We start from the raw sequence: 14307 nt of genomic DNA on the forward strand, positions 1-14307 counted from the left end.
GCTCATGGTTCAATTGCTAGCATCTTGGCTTCATGATTATGTATGCACAGGTCAGGGTTTGAATCCCTTGGAGACTAAATATTCAATCTGTTTTAAAATACACATGACTTCATATGCCTTTTGACTTGGCTACCTTCCTGTCCCTGGTAAGGGGAAAAAAAAGTCCTTGGTATATGGAATAGAAAGAAAGTATATATATATATATATATGTATAGTTTTATTTTGTGTCTTGTAAAACATAATAAGGCTTTTGAAATAAATATAGGAAAATGCTTACAGTAAAAGTCTATTCTTCTGGCACCCTACATTTGGACAATCTTGATTTTGAGCACTTCAAAGTAGTCTACCATTCCAAGAGTTTTCCAGCCTTTCAGCACAGTTCCTAAAAGGTAGCAGTATATGACGATTTTGAAAAGGGCACCTCAATCGTCAGTCATGATGTGGCTAGGACATCACATACTTTACTCTTCCCATAGGGATCAACAAACTTAGCAGTCTTGACTCTAGACTGCTAAATTTGTTTATTAAATCTTCGTTGTTTTTAATGTGAGAATGAGAAATAGATCCAACAAGGGGGCTCAGAATGAACACTAGCCATTTTGATAATTTATAAGAAATGGAACCAATAGAGCTGATTATTATAGGCCTAATAGGATTATCAGGTTTATGGGTTTTAATCAACCCATACAAGTATGGTTAGGAAGGTGACAAAATAGAAAACTGTTTAATGAGTAAGTCATTCCCTTTCAAATACTTTTTAAGATTCTTATTAAATTCTGCATTAACTGATTCAAGTGGATTCTTATGGAGTTTAGAATACATGACTTCATCATTCAACAAAATTTTAATTTTGTCAATATAATCAACTCTGTTCAAAATAACCAAACAAATACTTTTGTCATAATGTAGGATGTGTCTATAGTATTCCCTGTAAACACATACTGTATCTCCTGTTACATTGGCCAAACTAGTAAAGAATTAAATATTAGGATGAATCAACACAGATATATAGTATAAGGACGGGCCAAATGTCTAGTGGGGTTTTTGTCCATGTAAGGGACACAAACCATAGTATTGACTGGGACAATGTTAAAAAGATTGTTGTTTGTAATTCTGTTTTAAAAAGGAACATCACTGAATCCAGTTTTATAGAGAGCAATTTTGATAATAATATCAGCTTGAGTTTAGGTTTATTTAAACTAGATCATTTCGTAATTAATAGGATAGTAAAGCAATATCATGGCTCCTGATTGTGCTAAATATCCTGTGGACGTTTAGACCACATGGTTATGCCCTTTTGTATTTGCTGTTTTATTGTTTTATTATTACTATTATTATTTCCATGTGTGTATGAATGTGTGTGTATGTATATTGTCCGAAGGTTTTATGTGACTATAACCTTCCCCAGTTTTCTTATTACTGTATAAATATTGTTTTATTTTTCTTGTACTCTGAGGATGTAATAGACGAAAACGTTTAGTAGTATTCCGACTTTATTTTCCCTGTCGTTTCTGCAATATATATATATATATATATATATATATATATATATATATATATATATATATATATATATATAGAACATATACGGTATATATCAATAACAACAATGAAATAATGATAGTAAAACAAAACATTGGCGGTCACAATGATAACGGTAAATCAATAATAATGATAGAAATAATAGTAAAACTATCATTAACAAATAATAACAACAACGAAATAACAATGATGAAATAATATAATAATTGAAACTATACTAATAAAACAATTCCAGTGAGAAAACAAATTCAACAAAATTATAAAAACAAAACACCAACAAAATAATAACAAAACGATAACGATAACAATGAGATAGTTTAACAAAACAATAACAACGAAACGATAACAATGATAAAAAACAATAACAAAACAACAACGATAAAACAAAAGTAAAACGATAACAACAACAAAACCAACATAACAAGAAAGCTCATTGACAAAAAATAAAATCGACTCAATCTGTGTCATACTCGTGCTGTAACCGCGTTCGTCCTTCAGGGGTGGCCCTGCGACTCAAGGTAGGAGAGTCATCAAGAAACAACGCAAGGATCCTCACGGACAACTTCTCTCCGAAAACGAATCATTATCTATTGAGGGAGGGAAAAAATGGATGACTAAATAGGGGGGAAATGATATTCTTGCGAAGTGCAAGACTGGAAACGACTGAAGAACTTTCAGGGTGAAAAACCAAAAGCCCCTCGCGAACTGTATGTCCGCGCGGAACCTCGAGGTCCGCTGAAAGTCCCTTGAGACGGCCCAGAGGCTTCCAGAACCGGAACCCACGAGAGGAAGGGTAGTTGACCGTGGATTTGGCGGACGCCCACTCATACAGGAGAGAGCAGGAAACGAAAGAGGGGGAGACGATATTAATACAATTAGAAATAAACTTTCCGTAATTTGGGTAGCCTCATTACCATTTGCGGACACCCCTGTAATCATACGGGAGAAATTAACCATCGAATTGCACCTTCTTCTTCTTCCTCTTCGCGTTCTTCTTCTTCGCGTTCTTTTTCTTCTTCGCGTTCTTCTTCTTCTTCGCGTTCTTCTTCTTCTTTACGTTCTTCTTCGCGTTCTTCTTCTTCTTTACGTTCTTCGCGTTCTTCTCGGCCTCGGGGCGGAACCCCAGCGCGGGATCCCTATCGTGGGATTAGAGAGCGGAGCGCTGCGGCCGTAGGCCGCTGTTTGCACAGTCAAGTCCCCGGCGAAGACGAGATGGGCGAAGCCCGCGGCTTGTCGAAAATAAAATAAAAACAGAGGAACCTTCCACGAGTCAGGTCGACATTCTCTGATTTTTTTATACTAGAGAAGGCAGGAAAGATGAGTGGGTTTAGAGACAATAAAATTAGAAAGGAAGTACAGTGGGTTGTTAAAGAGGGGGCAACACCCCTTGTATAGCCATATGTGTTAAGCTAAGTTACCTAGCCTTCATGTTGAATTCTAATTGTGTTGGTTGATTATTCAGATTGGTCTGAGGTTTTATATTTTGGTAGTGGGGGGGGGTAAGCTTTGGGTTTTGGGTAGGGTCCTTGGCCACATGCAAGGGGTTGTGGGGTCATCAAAGTAGTTACTCCCAGATTCGACTCGTCAAGCGGTAGAATCTGGTGTCGAGTGGCTCGGTTTTTGTTCTTTTGTGGATTTCTTCTACATTGTCTTGATATGGTGGGGTCTGCCCATTGGCGAATCTGAGGAGTTTGTTTAGAAATCTGTAATTTCTGAAGCTGGGTTTTAGATAGGGTGTTGACAGGTACGAGTGGATATTCTATCATGGGCCTTACTAAGGCTTTGTATGAGTTCTGCTTGGTTTCCTCCGTCATTGTTTTAAATCTTCTCGGTTTTGCCGCGATTACCTTGGCTTGTTTTAACCTGTTGCCAACACGTGTCGTTATGCTCCGTTGGGTCAGCTTTAGTCCCAGCAACTTGCTAGTCTTTGACTATTGTATGATTTCACTTCCTACTGTTATCGGTGTTGGCTTGAACTTGGCAATAGGTATCACTTTGAATTTGGATCTATTGGTCTTTATTTTCCATTTCTCTTCAAACTTTGTGATCTGGTTGATCGCCCTTTTCGTTTGTTTTGCCATAATTTTAATTTATCTTCCTGGGTAGACGATGATTTGTGTCACGTCATACCCATACATTACGTAGTTGCAGTTTGCTGGGGAAGGGAGATATGCTCTGTACACTGTGTAGGCTATAGTTTTGGCGATAGACACGACCCCTGTGATCGCTTTGGTGTTCTTTTAATTTGATTCCTGTTGTGCCTCCATATAAGGAATCCAAGTAGGAGCCTTTTTAATTCTTTAGGTAGCTGCAGGCGGATGATTTTTAGTTTCAGCTCGTCATGCCAAACTTTGTCGTGGGCTTTGCTGACATCTCGGAGTGCTAATTTGCATTGGTGCCGTGCTGTCATTGCGTTTGCTATCTGCTCATACGGTCGTGCAATTGCGGTGTTTGTAACTAGGTGTAGTCAGAATCCGTACTGACCGCGAGTTGTATGGTTCCTCGTGTTCGAGGTGATGCCTCAGTTTTATGTTGATTATTTTTTTTCTAGTATCTTTGCCGGTACCTCAAGCAATGAGAGTGTTCTAAAGCATTCTACTCTGTATGGAATCAGTGTGGTAATGGTATTTTCCAATCGCGTTGGGTAGTGTCAAGTGGCGAGACTGGCCGTGAAAATGTGCGCTAGACTACTGTTTCTGTTGTTTGGATGTTGGGCGAGTATTTTTATCTATTTATTTGTATATGTGTTTTTTTTTCTTTCCAGAGGACTTGTTCTTGAATCCTTTTATTACAGCCATCACCTCGTCAGCTGTGATTTGTTCTGTGAGAATGTTGCTGTCATTTAGGCGGATGAGGTATGCTCCCTCGTGTTGTTGCAGCAGTAATGCAGCGGATGAGACACACAAAATGGCCAAATTGTGCACTTTTGAGTAAAAGCAAGAGACTTTGCATGGTGATTCTTCATACACCAATATATACGAATATATATATATATATATATATATATATCTATATATATATATATATATATATATATATATATATATATATATATATAACCCTGTAATAAAACCAACTCTTGTACGGATGTGAGACATGGACACTGACAAAACAGAGAAGAGACTGAACATTTTTGAAAACAATACCCTGAGAAGAATCCGCGGCCCAGTATATGATGAAGAAGAGAGATGGAGACGAAGACATAATATGGAAATTAGAGATCAGACCGGACAACCGTACATTCTGGATGAAGTACGGAGAGAAGATCAAGGTGGGCTGGACACTGCGTCCGAATGGAGGCAGACAGACTACCAAGGAAGGTGTTGGAAGGGGGAGTAGAAGACAGACAACCATTAGGGAGACCCAGGTACAGATGGATGGATGGAATAAGGAAGGACGTGGAGAGGGTGGCACCAAGAGAGGACTGGAAAGAATGGACAGAGGAGAGAACCATCTGGAGAGGCATAGTGAAAGCAGTGAAGGGCCGTCCGGCCTGGCAACCAACAAAGAATAATAAATATATATACATTATATACTTCATTAAAAGTGATTCTGAGTTCTGTACTACAGATTTTCTTCAGAACATTTTCTTTTCTTCTCGGAAGTGTTTTTGTTCCTTCTGACAGGTTGTGGATAAGGTTTCAGTATTAATTAATTTGGAAACAGCTAAATCGCGATTTCGGGTTTCTTAGCCCTTCTTCAGTAGTCATGTAGAGACGTTTTTTTCTTTGGAGTCCAAGGTTAGAATGTGTTGGGGGTTGCTGTAGATTCGGTAGATAAGGTTTATCTACACACGGGTGTGTAGCGCTTATATACGTGTCACCTGGGCGTTTATATACGTGTCACCTGGGCCGAGCGCGCTCGTACTCAAACATGATTGGTCAGTCGTGACTGAGGCTTGATCTTCGCATGCTGCTTAAAGCTTGCAAGTCCTGCGCTTGCACGATGAGATTTGGATTTGAGTCTTTGATATGTAAAACTGCCACTAAAGGTATCGGTGTTTTCTTCCAATATTTTCCTGGTGAGGCTAATTTTGTACACCTCATTGACATGGTTCTTGGGCGCTCATATATATATATATATATATATATATATATATATATATATATATATATATATGTATGTATATATGTATATATGTATACATATACATATATGTATATATATACATATATATATATATAAATAAATATATATATGTATATATACATATATATATACATATATGTATATATAATATATATATATGGCTTTTCCCCCTTATAAGGGAGGTAGCCAAAAAACAAAGGCATAAAAACCACTCCCACCCATTCCATCCCTAACATACTCCACTCCACTCCACCCTCTCATCTTGACACTTCCTGGATGACGGGTCATGCCTGCATCTCTCCCACTGCCCTGGGTCAGAAGCAGCGTCGCATGACACAGGACATCCCCAGCAAGGCCGCTTCATTAAATCGGCAAGCGAGCCGAAATTCTGATATGGCAGTGATGACTACAGCGAAGTCATGGGGACACTCCCAAGAGAGTCTAAGACAATTCTAAGGTATGAGGGAAATACCTTAAAGAAGGCAATAAACATTGAACAAGGCTCCACGTTCATCAAAATATGCACTAGAATCTGCCCACATTGTCTTATATATATATATATATATATATATATATATATATATATATATATATATATATATATGCGTAAGTAACCACTAGGAAAAGAAAACTAACAAAGCAGAGCCCTTTCGTATAATTACATCCAAGGTCTAAATATACAGGTCAGACCGTTTACATTCTTCTGCGCAGCTTCTGACGTCATTTGGATGAGTCAATTTTCTCTTTGTGATACACTGAAGAAAACTGTGAAACGCCAAGGAAGACAGGAACTATAATATTTTATATATTATATATATATATATATATTATATATCATATATATTATATATTCATATATATAGACAGGAACTATAATATTTGATATATATTTATATATATATTTTATATAATATTTGTCAGAATATAACTAATTGCGTGGAGCTGTGCGAGCGAAGGCGACGTCATTTTCGAACGACGGACCAGCTTCAACTGACAGCTATAGGACCCGCTAACCCCACTTTGAACAGCCAGGTGACGTTCACGGGCCCGCTGCGCCAACTCCCTCGAAATTCGGTCGGAAGTGGTTAGACCTTATATTCTTAGATCTTGATTACATCTTCAGTGCAGATGTAATTATACGAAAGCGCTCTGCTTCGTTAGTTTACTTTTCCTAATGGTTACTTACGCATTTGTAAACACACGCTCCTAGTGTTTTTATTGCATATATATATATATATATGCATGTATATATATATATATATATATATATATATATATATATATATATATATATATATCCTGTTTCTCTCACCCTGTACTTCAAACGCCCCATTTTCTTTCACACACACGAATTTGAGGCTAAACTGGAGAGGCCTTTTCTTTATGGTGTAATTAAGTAAATACACACACACACATCGAGTTTTGTGTGTGTATGTGTGCGCACGTGTGCGTATGTACCTACGTGTGTTCAGGCGAGCGCGTGTGTAACCTAATTGTCTGAATAGAATCACCAGTGACGGTGATGTCGATCAAATAATTCCGACTGTCGTCCCCGGATTCGAACCTAGGCTCGTACTATACGGTAAAGGAACAACGCTCGTTGGGTTTCGACGCATATTTTCCAATTTGTATCACAGTTTCAAATTCATGTACAGTTCCAACTTAATCCATATATTTGATTTCCAATAAATTTGGATTTGAACTCATATATTGAGTCATATTACCTAAGCTATTCCACGTATTTACACATCTATGTGGATAACTGTATTTCTTCACATCCTTTAGACATGTGGTCTTTCTTAATTTGCTCTCCCATCTCTAATCAGATATCTTCTCTCAATGCAATTTATCCCACTATATATTCCCTTCACTGACCTGAATACTGTAATCATATCGCCTCATCCCCTTCGATCTTCCAAAGTTGACAGACCCAATGTAATAGTCGTTCTTAATATGGTTTATCTGCCAGACTAGATGATGTGAGTTTGGCTGCTGCTCTTCGTATCCTCTCGATCTTATATATCTCACTCTGTGTGGAGACCATACTACTAAAGCGTATTTATCTTGGACATATCAGTTTTGGCGAGTTTTTTCGTAATATTTCCATCCATATGAAACGCCTTTTGCAGTAGTCCGTACGTCTCTTCTACAATATTGCTGATATGTCTATAAGGTAACATGTGTCTTTTAGTAACACTACCGAATCTTTATTCTCCTGTGCTTTTGTAATGTGTTCACTTCCCAAGGTTTGGCACACACATCCTTCCAGATCTGAAACCAAACTTACTTTCTGTCAGGATGTTTATATCTTCAAGATATATGGTACAGTACATCGATCTTTCTCAATCCTTTCACATTACAGTATTTCACTATATGTGTGTGTGTGTATGTGTGACTAAGGTACTGCAAAGCACATTTTGCCTGTTTTAGTGCCGTGGTAATTATTGTTTTCGTACATAGTGGTCATTTCGATGAAAAGCCCCAGGACCTCAGAGATCAATGTATTGTGTTCGCGAAATGGAACACGGTGACCATGCAATGCGGATACCGGCGTGGTATACGAGTATTTATCACCATAGTCTGGTGTGTATTTGCCTAGGGACAGAAAACATAACCTCCCCCCATCACACACACACCTCTTTCGCAAATTAAAAATACCATCAAAGTTGAAGTCAAACTTTCTGAAATTTCATGAGGTGTCGATTAACATTTGTTCTGCGATATTTTTAAAGGCCACTGGAGTACAGAAAATGACTGCAATACTGTCGTCTTATTGCACTGAAACTTCAAGTTATTAACGAAGATTTACTAAAGTAGTAGATGAACAAGTGGCCAAGTGAAATTCTGTTACTTCTTTTTCATATTCATGTAGTATATCGTTCTCGCTACGTGCAAAACTGCCACAAGTTTAAAAAGTACTGGTTTACAGACGTATTCCGTTTATATTGCACCCTACGTGTTTTAATGTTGTTATTATTCTTATGCCACATGATTAATTTAATGAGTTTTAATTGATTAAAGAAAATGGCAATTATAGCATACCGTTTCAGGTTCGTAAAGTATGGCATTAAATGGTAAATTTAAAGGGTGCTATCGAAGCGCAATGTAAACAACGCCAAAGTCACCTGACCAAACCTGACCAGTGGGAGGGAGGCGGAGCTAGAGGTGAGCAAAAAAGTGTTACGCAAAAGGAAGGATGTTAGTGTAGTGAAAATGATTTTTGTAAGACAGTAAGTACTCAAACATAACATTTGGTTTGTGAACTCAGTTGTATAGTCCAAATATCTGTAGATGCAACAATAGTGAGCACCTGATCTGGGTCAGAATAAGATTTACTCAAGGACAGTTGCACAAATGTTTTAAATTGATTATCCATGTTTTATTTATCTGCACATCAAACCTGTGTTATTTATGAGTTGGTGATCTTTTGGGGTATATGGTGTATGTTGGAAATGTACGAGTATTATCTACAACAGGGTATTAAAGGAAAGGTGTATGAGCTACACAGTAATACTTTTAAAGATTGGAACTAGGAACTTCTACTTTTATTGAAGGTTAAGAAATTAAGTACTATCAGTTTAAGTGATGAAATGTATGATATACTAATCTAAATCCAAAATTGTAAATATATACAGGTTAAAGATGTATGAGCTACACATTATTTATACTCCCATATCATATAAAACTAAGTACCTGTACTTAAAACTTACATAGTAACTAGTTATTGAGGGTTGGATACTGCTGATTTAAATGGTGAAACAGTGGTTTACTACTGTACACCCAAAACTGAAGACTAATACAAATACTGAAATGCAAAGTTTCATAATTAAAATACTAAACAGAATTTTATTAACACTCCTGGATTAAGTGTAGTATTGTCCACCAACATGACCAGCTCACCCACCCTTTCCATGCTAAACATGGAGAAATTGATGACCTAAAGACTTTTATCATCAGAAGTTCAAATTAACTTAGTTTGATTAATTAACAGGTATTATTGGTAATTTATATTTAATGATATGCTGATGGCATAATTATAAGTGTGCTGGTCTTGCTTTCAATTAGCTGTGGGTTTGAATCCCACACTTCTCCCTGATTCCCAGCAGTGCCTATTACCTCCCCCAAACTCAAAGTGCTTAGGGCAAAGGTGGTGTCTTCTCCTGCCAAAGCTACACACCTCCTGGCATAGACTTCTCACCTTTCAACTTTCAGTGCTTATTGATAGTACATTATATTTTAGGGTTAGTGTCAACTTCAGGATTTAGCTAATTGTGTGTAACCATTGAGGGAGATTGATGTAAGTGGATACTTGCAAACAGAATGTTCTGGTTTCAAACTCCAATGGTGTGCCAGTTATTACTTGACACTTCGTCTTAATCCTACATGGCACATTGAGTAGGATTGAGGTGATGTGCTCTCTAGGATTGGGTTTGTGAGAATGAGACTTTAGGGGGAAATATGTGAGGATGGCAGGACTGGAGACTGGGTATGTGGATGGGGGACTTCAAGGGGGGGGGGTGTTGTGAGCCATAGAGGCCTTTTACGTGACTTCACCAAACCGGAAACCGGCCATATTGGAGGCATTGGCGTGTAAACAAACATGCTTGCCTGACCTGTTTAACGTGCTTGCCTGTCATTTATTCATTGTGTCTTTCGTGATAAATTAAAAAACAATGGTGAATTACTGTAGAGTTGTGGTTGCCATAATAGGTCAGATAGAGAGAAAGAACTGCAGTTTTACAGACTCCCTAAAGTTATTAAAAATCAAGGTTTGGAATGGGAGAAGCTTTGTGAAGATCGATGACGCTTATGGTTGGCGAGCTTACAGTAGAACTTTGATGGAAAGAATTTTATAACGGGTTTGTTCATAACTTATAAATTAGGTTTGAAATGTGGTCAGGCTATGGCCTATTCATTAAAACACGTCCAGGCAATAAATATAGTGTAGGGCCTAGCTGGCACTGAATCTGAACAACAGTGGAGGACAGGCAATTAAAACTATCCAAGGTTATATATAGATAATTATATAACCTTGATACTAGGCCTAGGCAGTAGGTACACTAAAATCTAGTTTTTTATGTCTGCTGCTGCTAATATTTAAACCTGACATTTTTTCATTTTCATCTTTCTAGGCCATTTTATTATTATTTTTAACTATGCCTGACCCATATTTTATCAGGAAGCACAAAGGAACAACATATATTTTGCATTAACAGTGTACATAGATTTGAGTAAGTTTGACATTTTAATCTAAAAATAAAATAAGTCCAGTACATAAAAAATTAAATGAAAAATAATCATATATTTTGATAAATTAATAATTAATAACTATTATAATAACTTTATTTATTTCTTCTAATTTTAATAAGTGAAAAATCTAACTTTTACATTTTACAATTGACACATTATCTGTCCATCAGCAAAGTCTCGATTAAGATGTGCTATTAAACTATGTCATATTTAGTCTAGAATTATTGTTTTTTAATTTTATTTATTTATTTTTACAGGGAAGAAGTAGTGGCTTCTCCCTGAGCCTCTGAGATTGCAATACCTAGAAAAGATAATTTCTTTTTATTAAATTTCTCTAGGGGTATTGGTTTCAGTTACAGTGAATAATTAGGTTATTTGAAATTAGTGAAGAAATCAGATTGTTTGGCATTTGAAATAAGAATAATTTGATTACATCAAAATTACTTTAAATCAAAATATCAATGTCCATCAAAAAATGTCGACAAATTAAAAGAACATTTATGACAACTGGATCTAATAAATACCAGACAAGTATGTGTTTAAAGGCTGATTAGATTGTCATATTATTTTCTGTAAGATTAATTTTTCATACTCCAGATAAAATTGTGCTTAAAATAAATGTATATACATTGTTAAATCTTAAACCTTTTTATATGTAGAAAAAATATATATACAGTTTTGGTTATGTATATAGATTAAGACTGCAATATCTCAGACTCGAGATAAGTTTTTTATACGGATCTTCCCCACAAATAAGTGCTAATTTGTTCTCATACCTTACCCTCTCCTCCTTGTTAAGCCCATCACAATATCTATCTACAGTGTCTCAATTTTACTTTAGAAATATTCCTTTTTGCCATGACTGAGATGTATTTGTAACCAAAAAGCTTTGCCTGTAATATACATGTCTGATCTGTTTGTTTACACTCCAATATCTCCAATATGGCAGCTCATCCGGGTTAGCCGATGAGTTGTGACGTCAGTGCAACCACTTTATACTGGCCACTGAAGGTGGGAGGTCCTGGGTTTGAGCCCTAGCTGGTGTCAGATTTTCAGATGACACAAATTCTATCACAAGTTTATGATTATATGTAAGAGTCTTAGACAATAAAGAGATACTTATTTGTCTAGCAGTCATAGCAATTATATTTATATGTAGTATTATTGTCAACTTTTGTTGTCTTTAGATTGTCAATATTTATGTCAAACTGCTATATGTATTACAGTATTATTTCCTATTTGTGCTTTTGTATATAATCTTGTATCTTAAGGTACCTTAATGGAAATAAGCCCCTTATTGTTTTTTTTTTTTTAGTTATCCCAATTATATCATTATATTCTTACCTGTGACTCAGTCTATATTCTTTACATTTTTCTATTATTTCATTTGTATTGGTATTGGCTTGACTTGCTTTCAAAATTATTTTATATTGAAGTAAATTAAATCAAATCAAATATGTACTATGCTCATATCCTTATGCAGTATCAACACAACTTCATTCTGTCACTGGACAAATTTAGGTTGAAAGAAGGTCATAATCGACCAAGACCCCTTTTTGCTCTAGGTTTGCCCTTTGGCTGAACAAAATTCCTTTATCAATGATAAGAAAATTATGAAATATATATGTTCAATGAGATACCAATACTGTATAACCATTTTTTTCTGAAATTTGAATCCTGATAATGAATAAGAAATAATAATGTGATGCAAAGAGGAGATTGTATGAAGGGGGTGATTGTAATGACAGCACTGTACAGGGCAGTAACATAAAACATAAGAGAAGAAGAGAAAAGGAGTTTGAATGTGTTCAAGATGAAATGCCTGAGAAGTATGATAGGGGTTACTAGGCTAGATAGAGTGAGAAATGATGTGAGGAGGAGAACAGGGGTGGAAAGGGAGTTGGGAGATAGGGTTGATGAAAGAGTATTAGGATGGTTTGGACACATGGAAAGAATGAGTGAAGAAAGATTAGTAAAAGAGGTGTGGAAGGCAGAGGTGGAAGGAGTGAACATGAGGAGGTGACCTAGGATGAGATGGATGGATGGGGTAAAAGAGGCATTGGGAAAGAGTCTGTTGAGGAAGGACGGGAGAGGACAGAAGATAGGGGTGAATGGAGAAAAGTTGTGTATGGATGATGCTGTGATGCATGATGGGGAATGGGTGAGGGAGTACGTATGAGAAATAAATTGACACAGCCTGAAGGGATTTCTCCCTGTCTTCTCCTTTTCTGCATGGGGGGACAGAGGGGGGGGTTGCCAAATTAATGAAGTGGCCTTGCTGTGGATGTGCTGTGTCTTGCGACACTGCTTCTGACCCAGGGCAGTGGACAAGATGCAGGGATGACCTGTCATCCAGGAGGTGCCAAGATAAGAGGGAGGGAAGAGGGTGGAGGGGAATGGAGTATGTAGGGGATAGAATGGGTGGGAGTGGTTTCTATGCCTTTTTCTTTTGGCTACCCCCTGTGTAAGGGGGAAAAGAGCCTTTGGTATGTGTATGCATGTATGTAGTACTAATATTGTCTGGAAAGCATTTATGGAAATGGAAAAGTTTGTTTTACATTTTGATTAAGTTATATTGTTTTATATTTTATTTTTTTCAAATAGATAATGCTGGTGCTTTGATGACTTGGTTTTGGTGATGTTGGTGCTCCAGCATACAGTAGAAAGAAGCAAAGCCTCGTTGGTGCTCTGAGCTGTAGCCATGACAACTAACACCTTAGTGACATTGGAGTCAAACGACTTCCAGAAAATTGAATTATTGAGAGGGAGTTCACGCCTAAAGGTAGGGTGTTGATGACTTATTATAGTTTTATATATCAGGTATAATAGTATTGCAGTACAGTAAATAAAAAGTTCTGATTTAAAAGTATAGTTATATGGTACATGTAGATTGAGTAATTTTGTGTTTCACTTTCACTGGATGGAAAATTCAGAGTATTGAAGTCAGTCATTTTACATTTGTATTTCAATGAACCATATGTATTTGTATGGGAGAACATGGTTGTTTTATACAATACAATATATTCTAGATTTTTGCATTACTGATCTATTTTCTATTTTTAGCTGAACATATGTAAGACTGATAAGGTAAATATGTGCAGGTTTCCAGTTTTGATGTGTGTTCTACATTGGTAGCATTGGGGGCCAACAGTGGAACAATTTACCTATTCACTCATGAAGATCTTGTATTAAGGCATCAGATCCCCACCTCAGTAAGTCATCTGGTAGCTTTTTGTAGAAATGAATTGTTGTGCATTTTAGGAAATTGTTCATACTCCATTGTGAAAAATGTATATATTTTTGTTCTTGGGGGTAAACTTTAGAAAGTGTTGATTATAATTACATTGGTGAAACAGGATATAAAGTATACCTGATGAAGAATTATGTGTGTTCATTGTGTTTTTATATTTCCTCCCATTAATAGGT

The 14307-nt window shown here is 36.6% G+C and overlaps 1 protein-coding gene across 3 annotated transcripts in view; it reads left to right on the forward strand.

The window, feature by feature from the left end:
• Positions 1 to 8687: 8687 nt before the first annotated feature.
• LOC143040983 (uncharacterized) overlaps positions 8688 to 14307 on the forward strand; it is a 28743-nt gene continuing 23123 nt past the window's right edge. For 2 of the 3 annotated variants that reach the window (XR_012967765.1, XM_076212443.1), the window contains exons 1-3: positions 8780 to 8861; positions 13486 to 13663; positions 13983 to 14093. Coding sequence is in view for 2 of the 3 variants with exons in the window: in XM_076212443.1 (XP_076068558.1) it covers positions 13583 to 13663; positions 13983 to 14093 (192 nt within the window). In the remaining variant the exon portion in view is untranslated. Of the gene's footprint in view, positions 8862 to 13485; positions 13664 to 13982; positions 14094 to 14307 lie in introns of all 3 variants that reach the window. The other variant, XM_076212444.1, reaches the window with a different exon arrangement.

The sequence above is a fragment of the Oratosquilla oratoria genome, chromosome 30, assembly GCF_046742065.1.
Source record: "Oratosquilla oratoria isolate Oo_2021 chromosome 30, ASM4674206v1, whole genome shotgun sequence".
In the NCBI taxonomy this organism is placed as follows: domain Eukaryota; kingdom Metazoa; phylum Arthropoda; class Malacostraca; order Stomatopoda; family Squillidae; genus Oratosquilla; species Oratosquilla oratoria.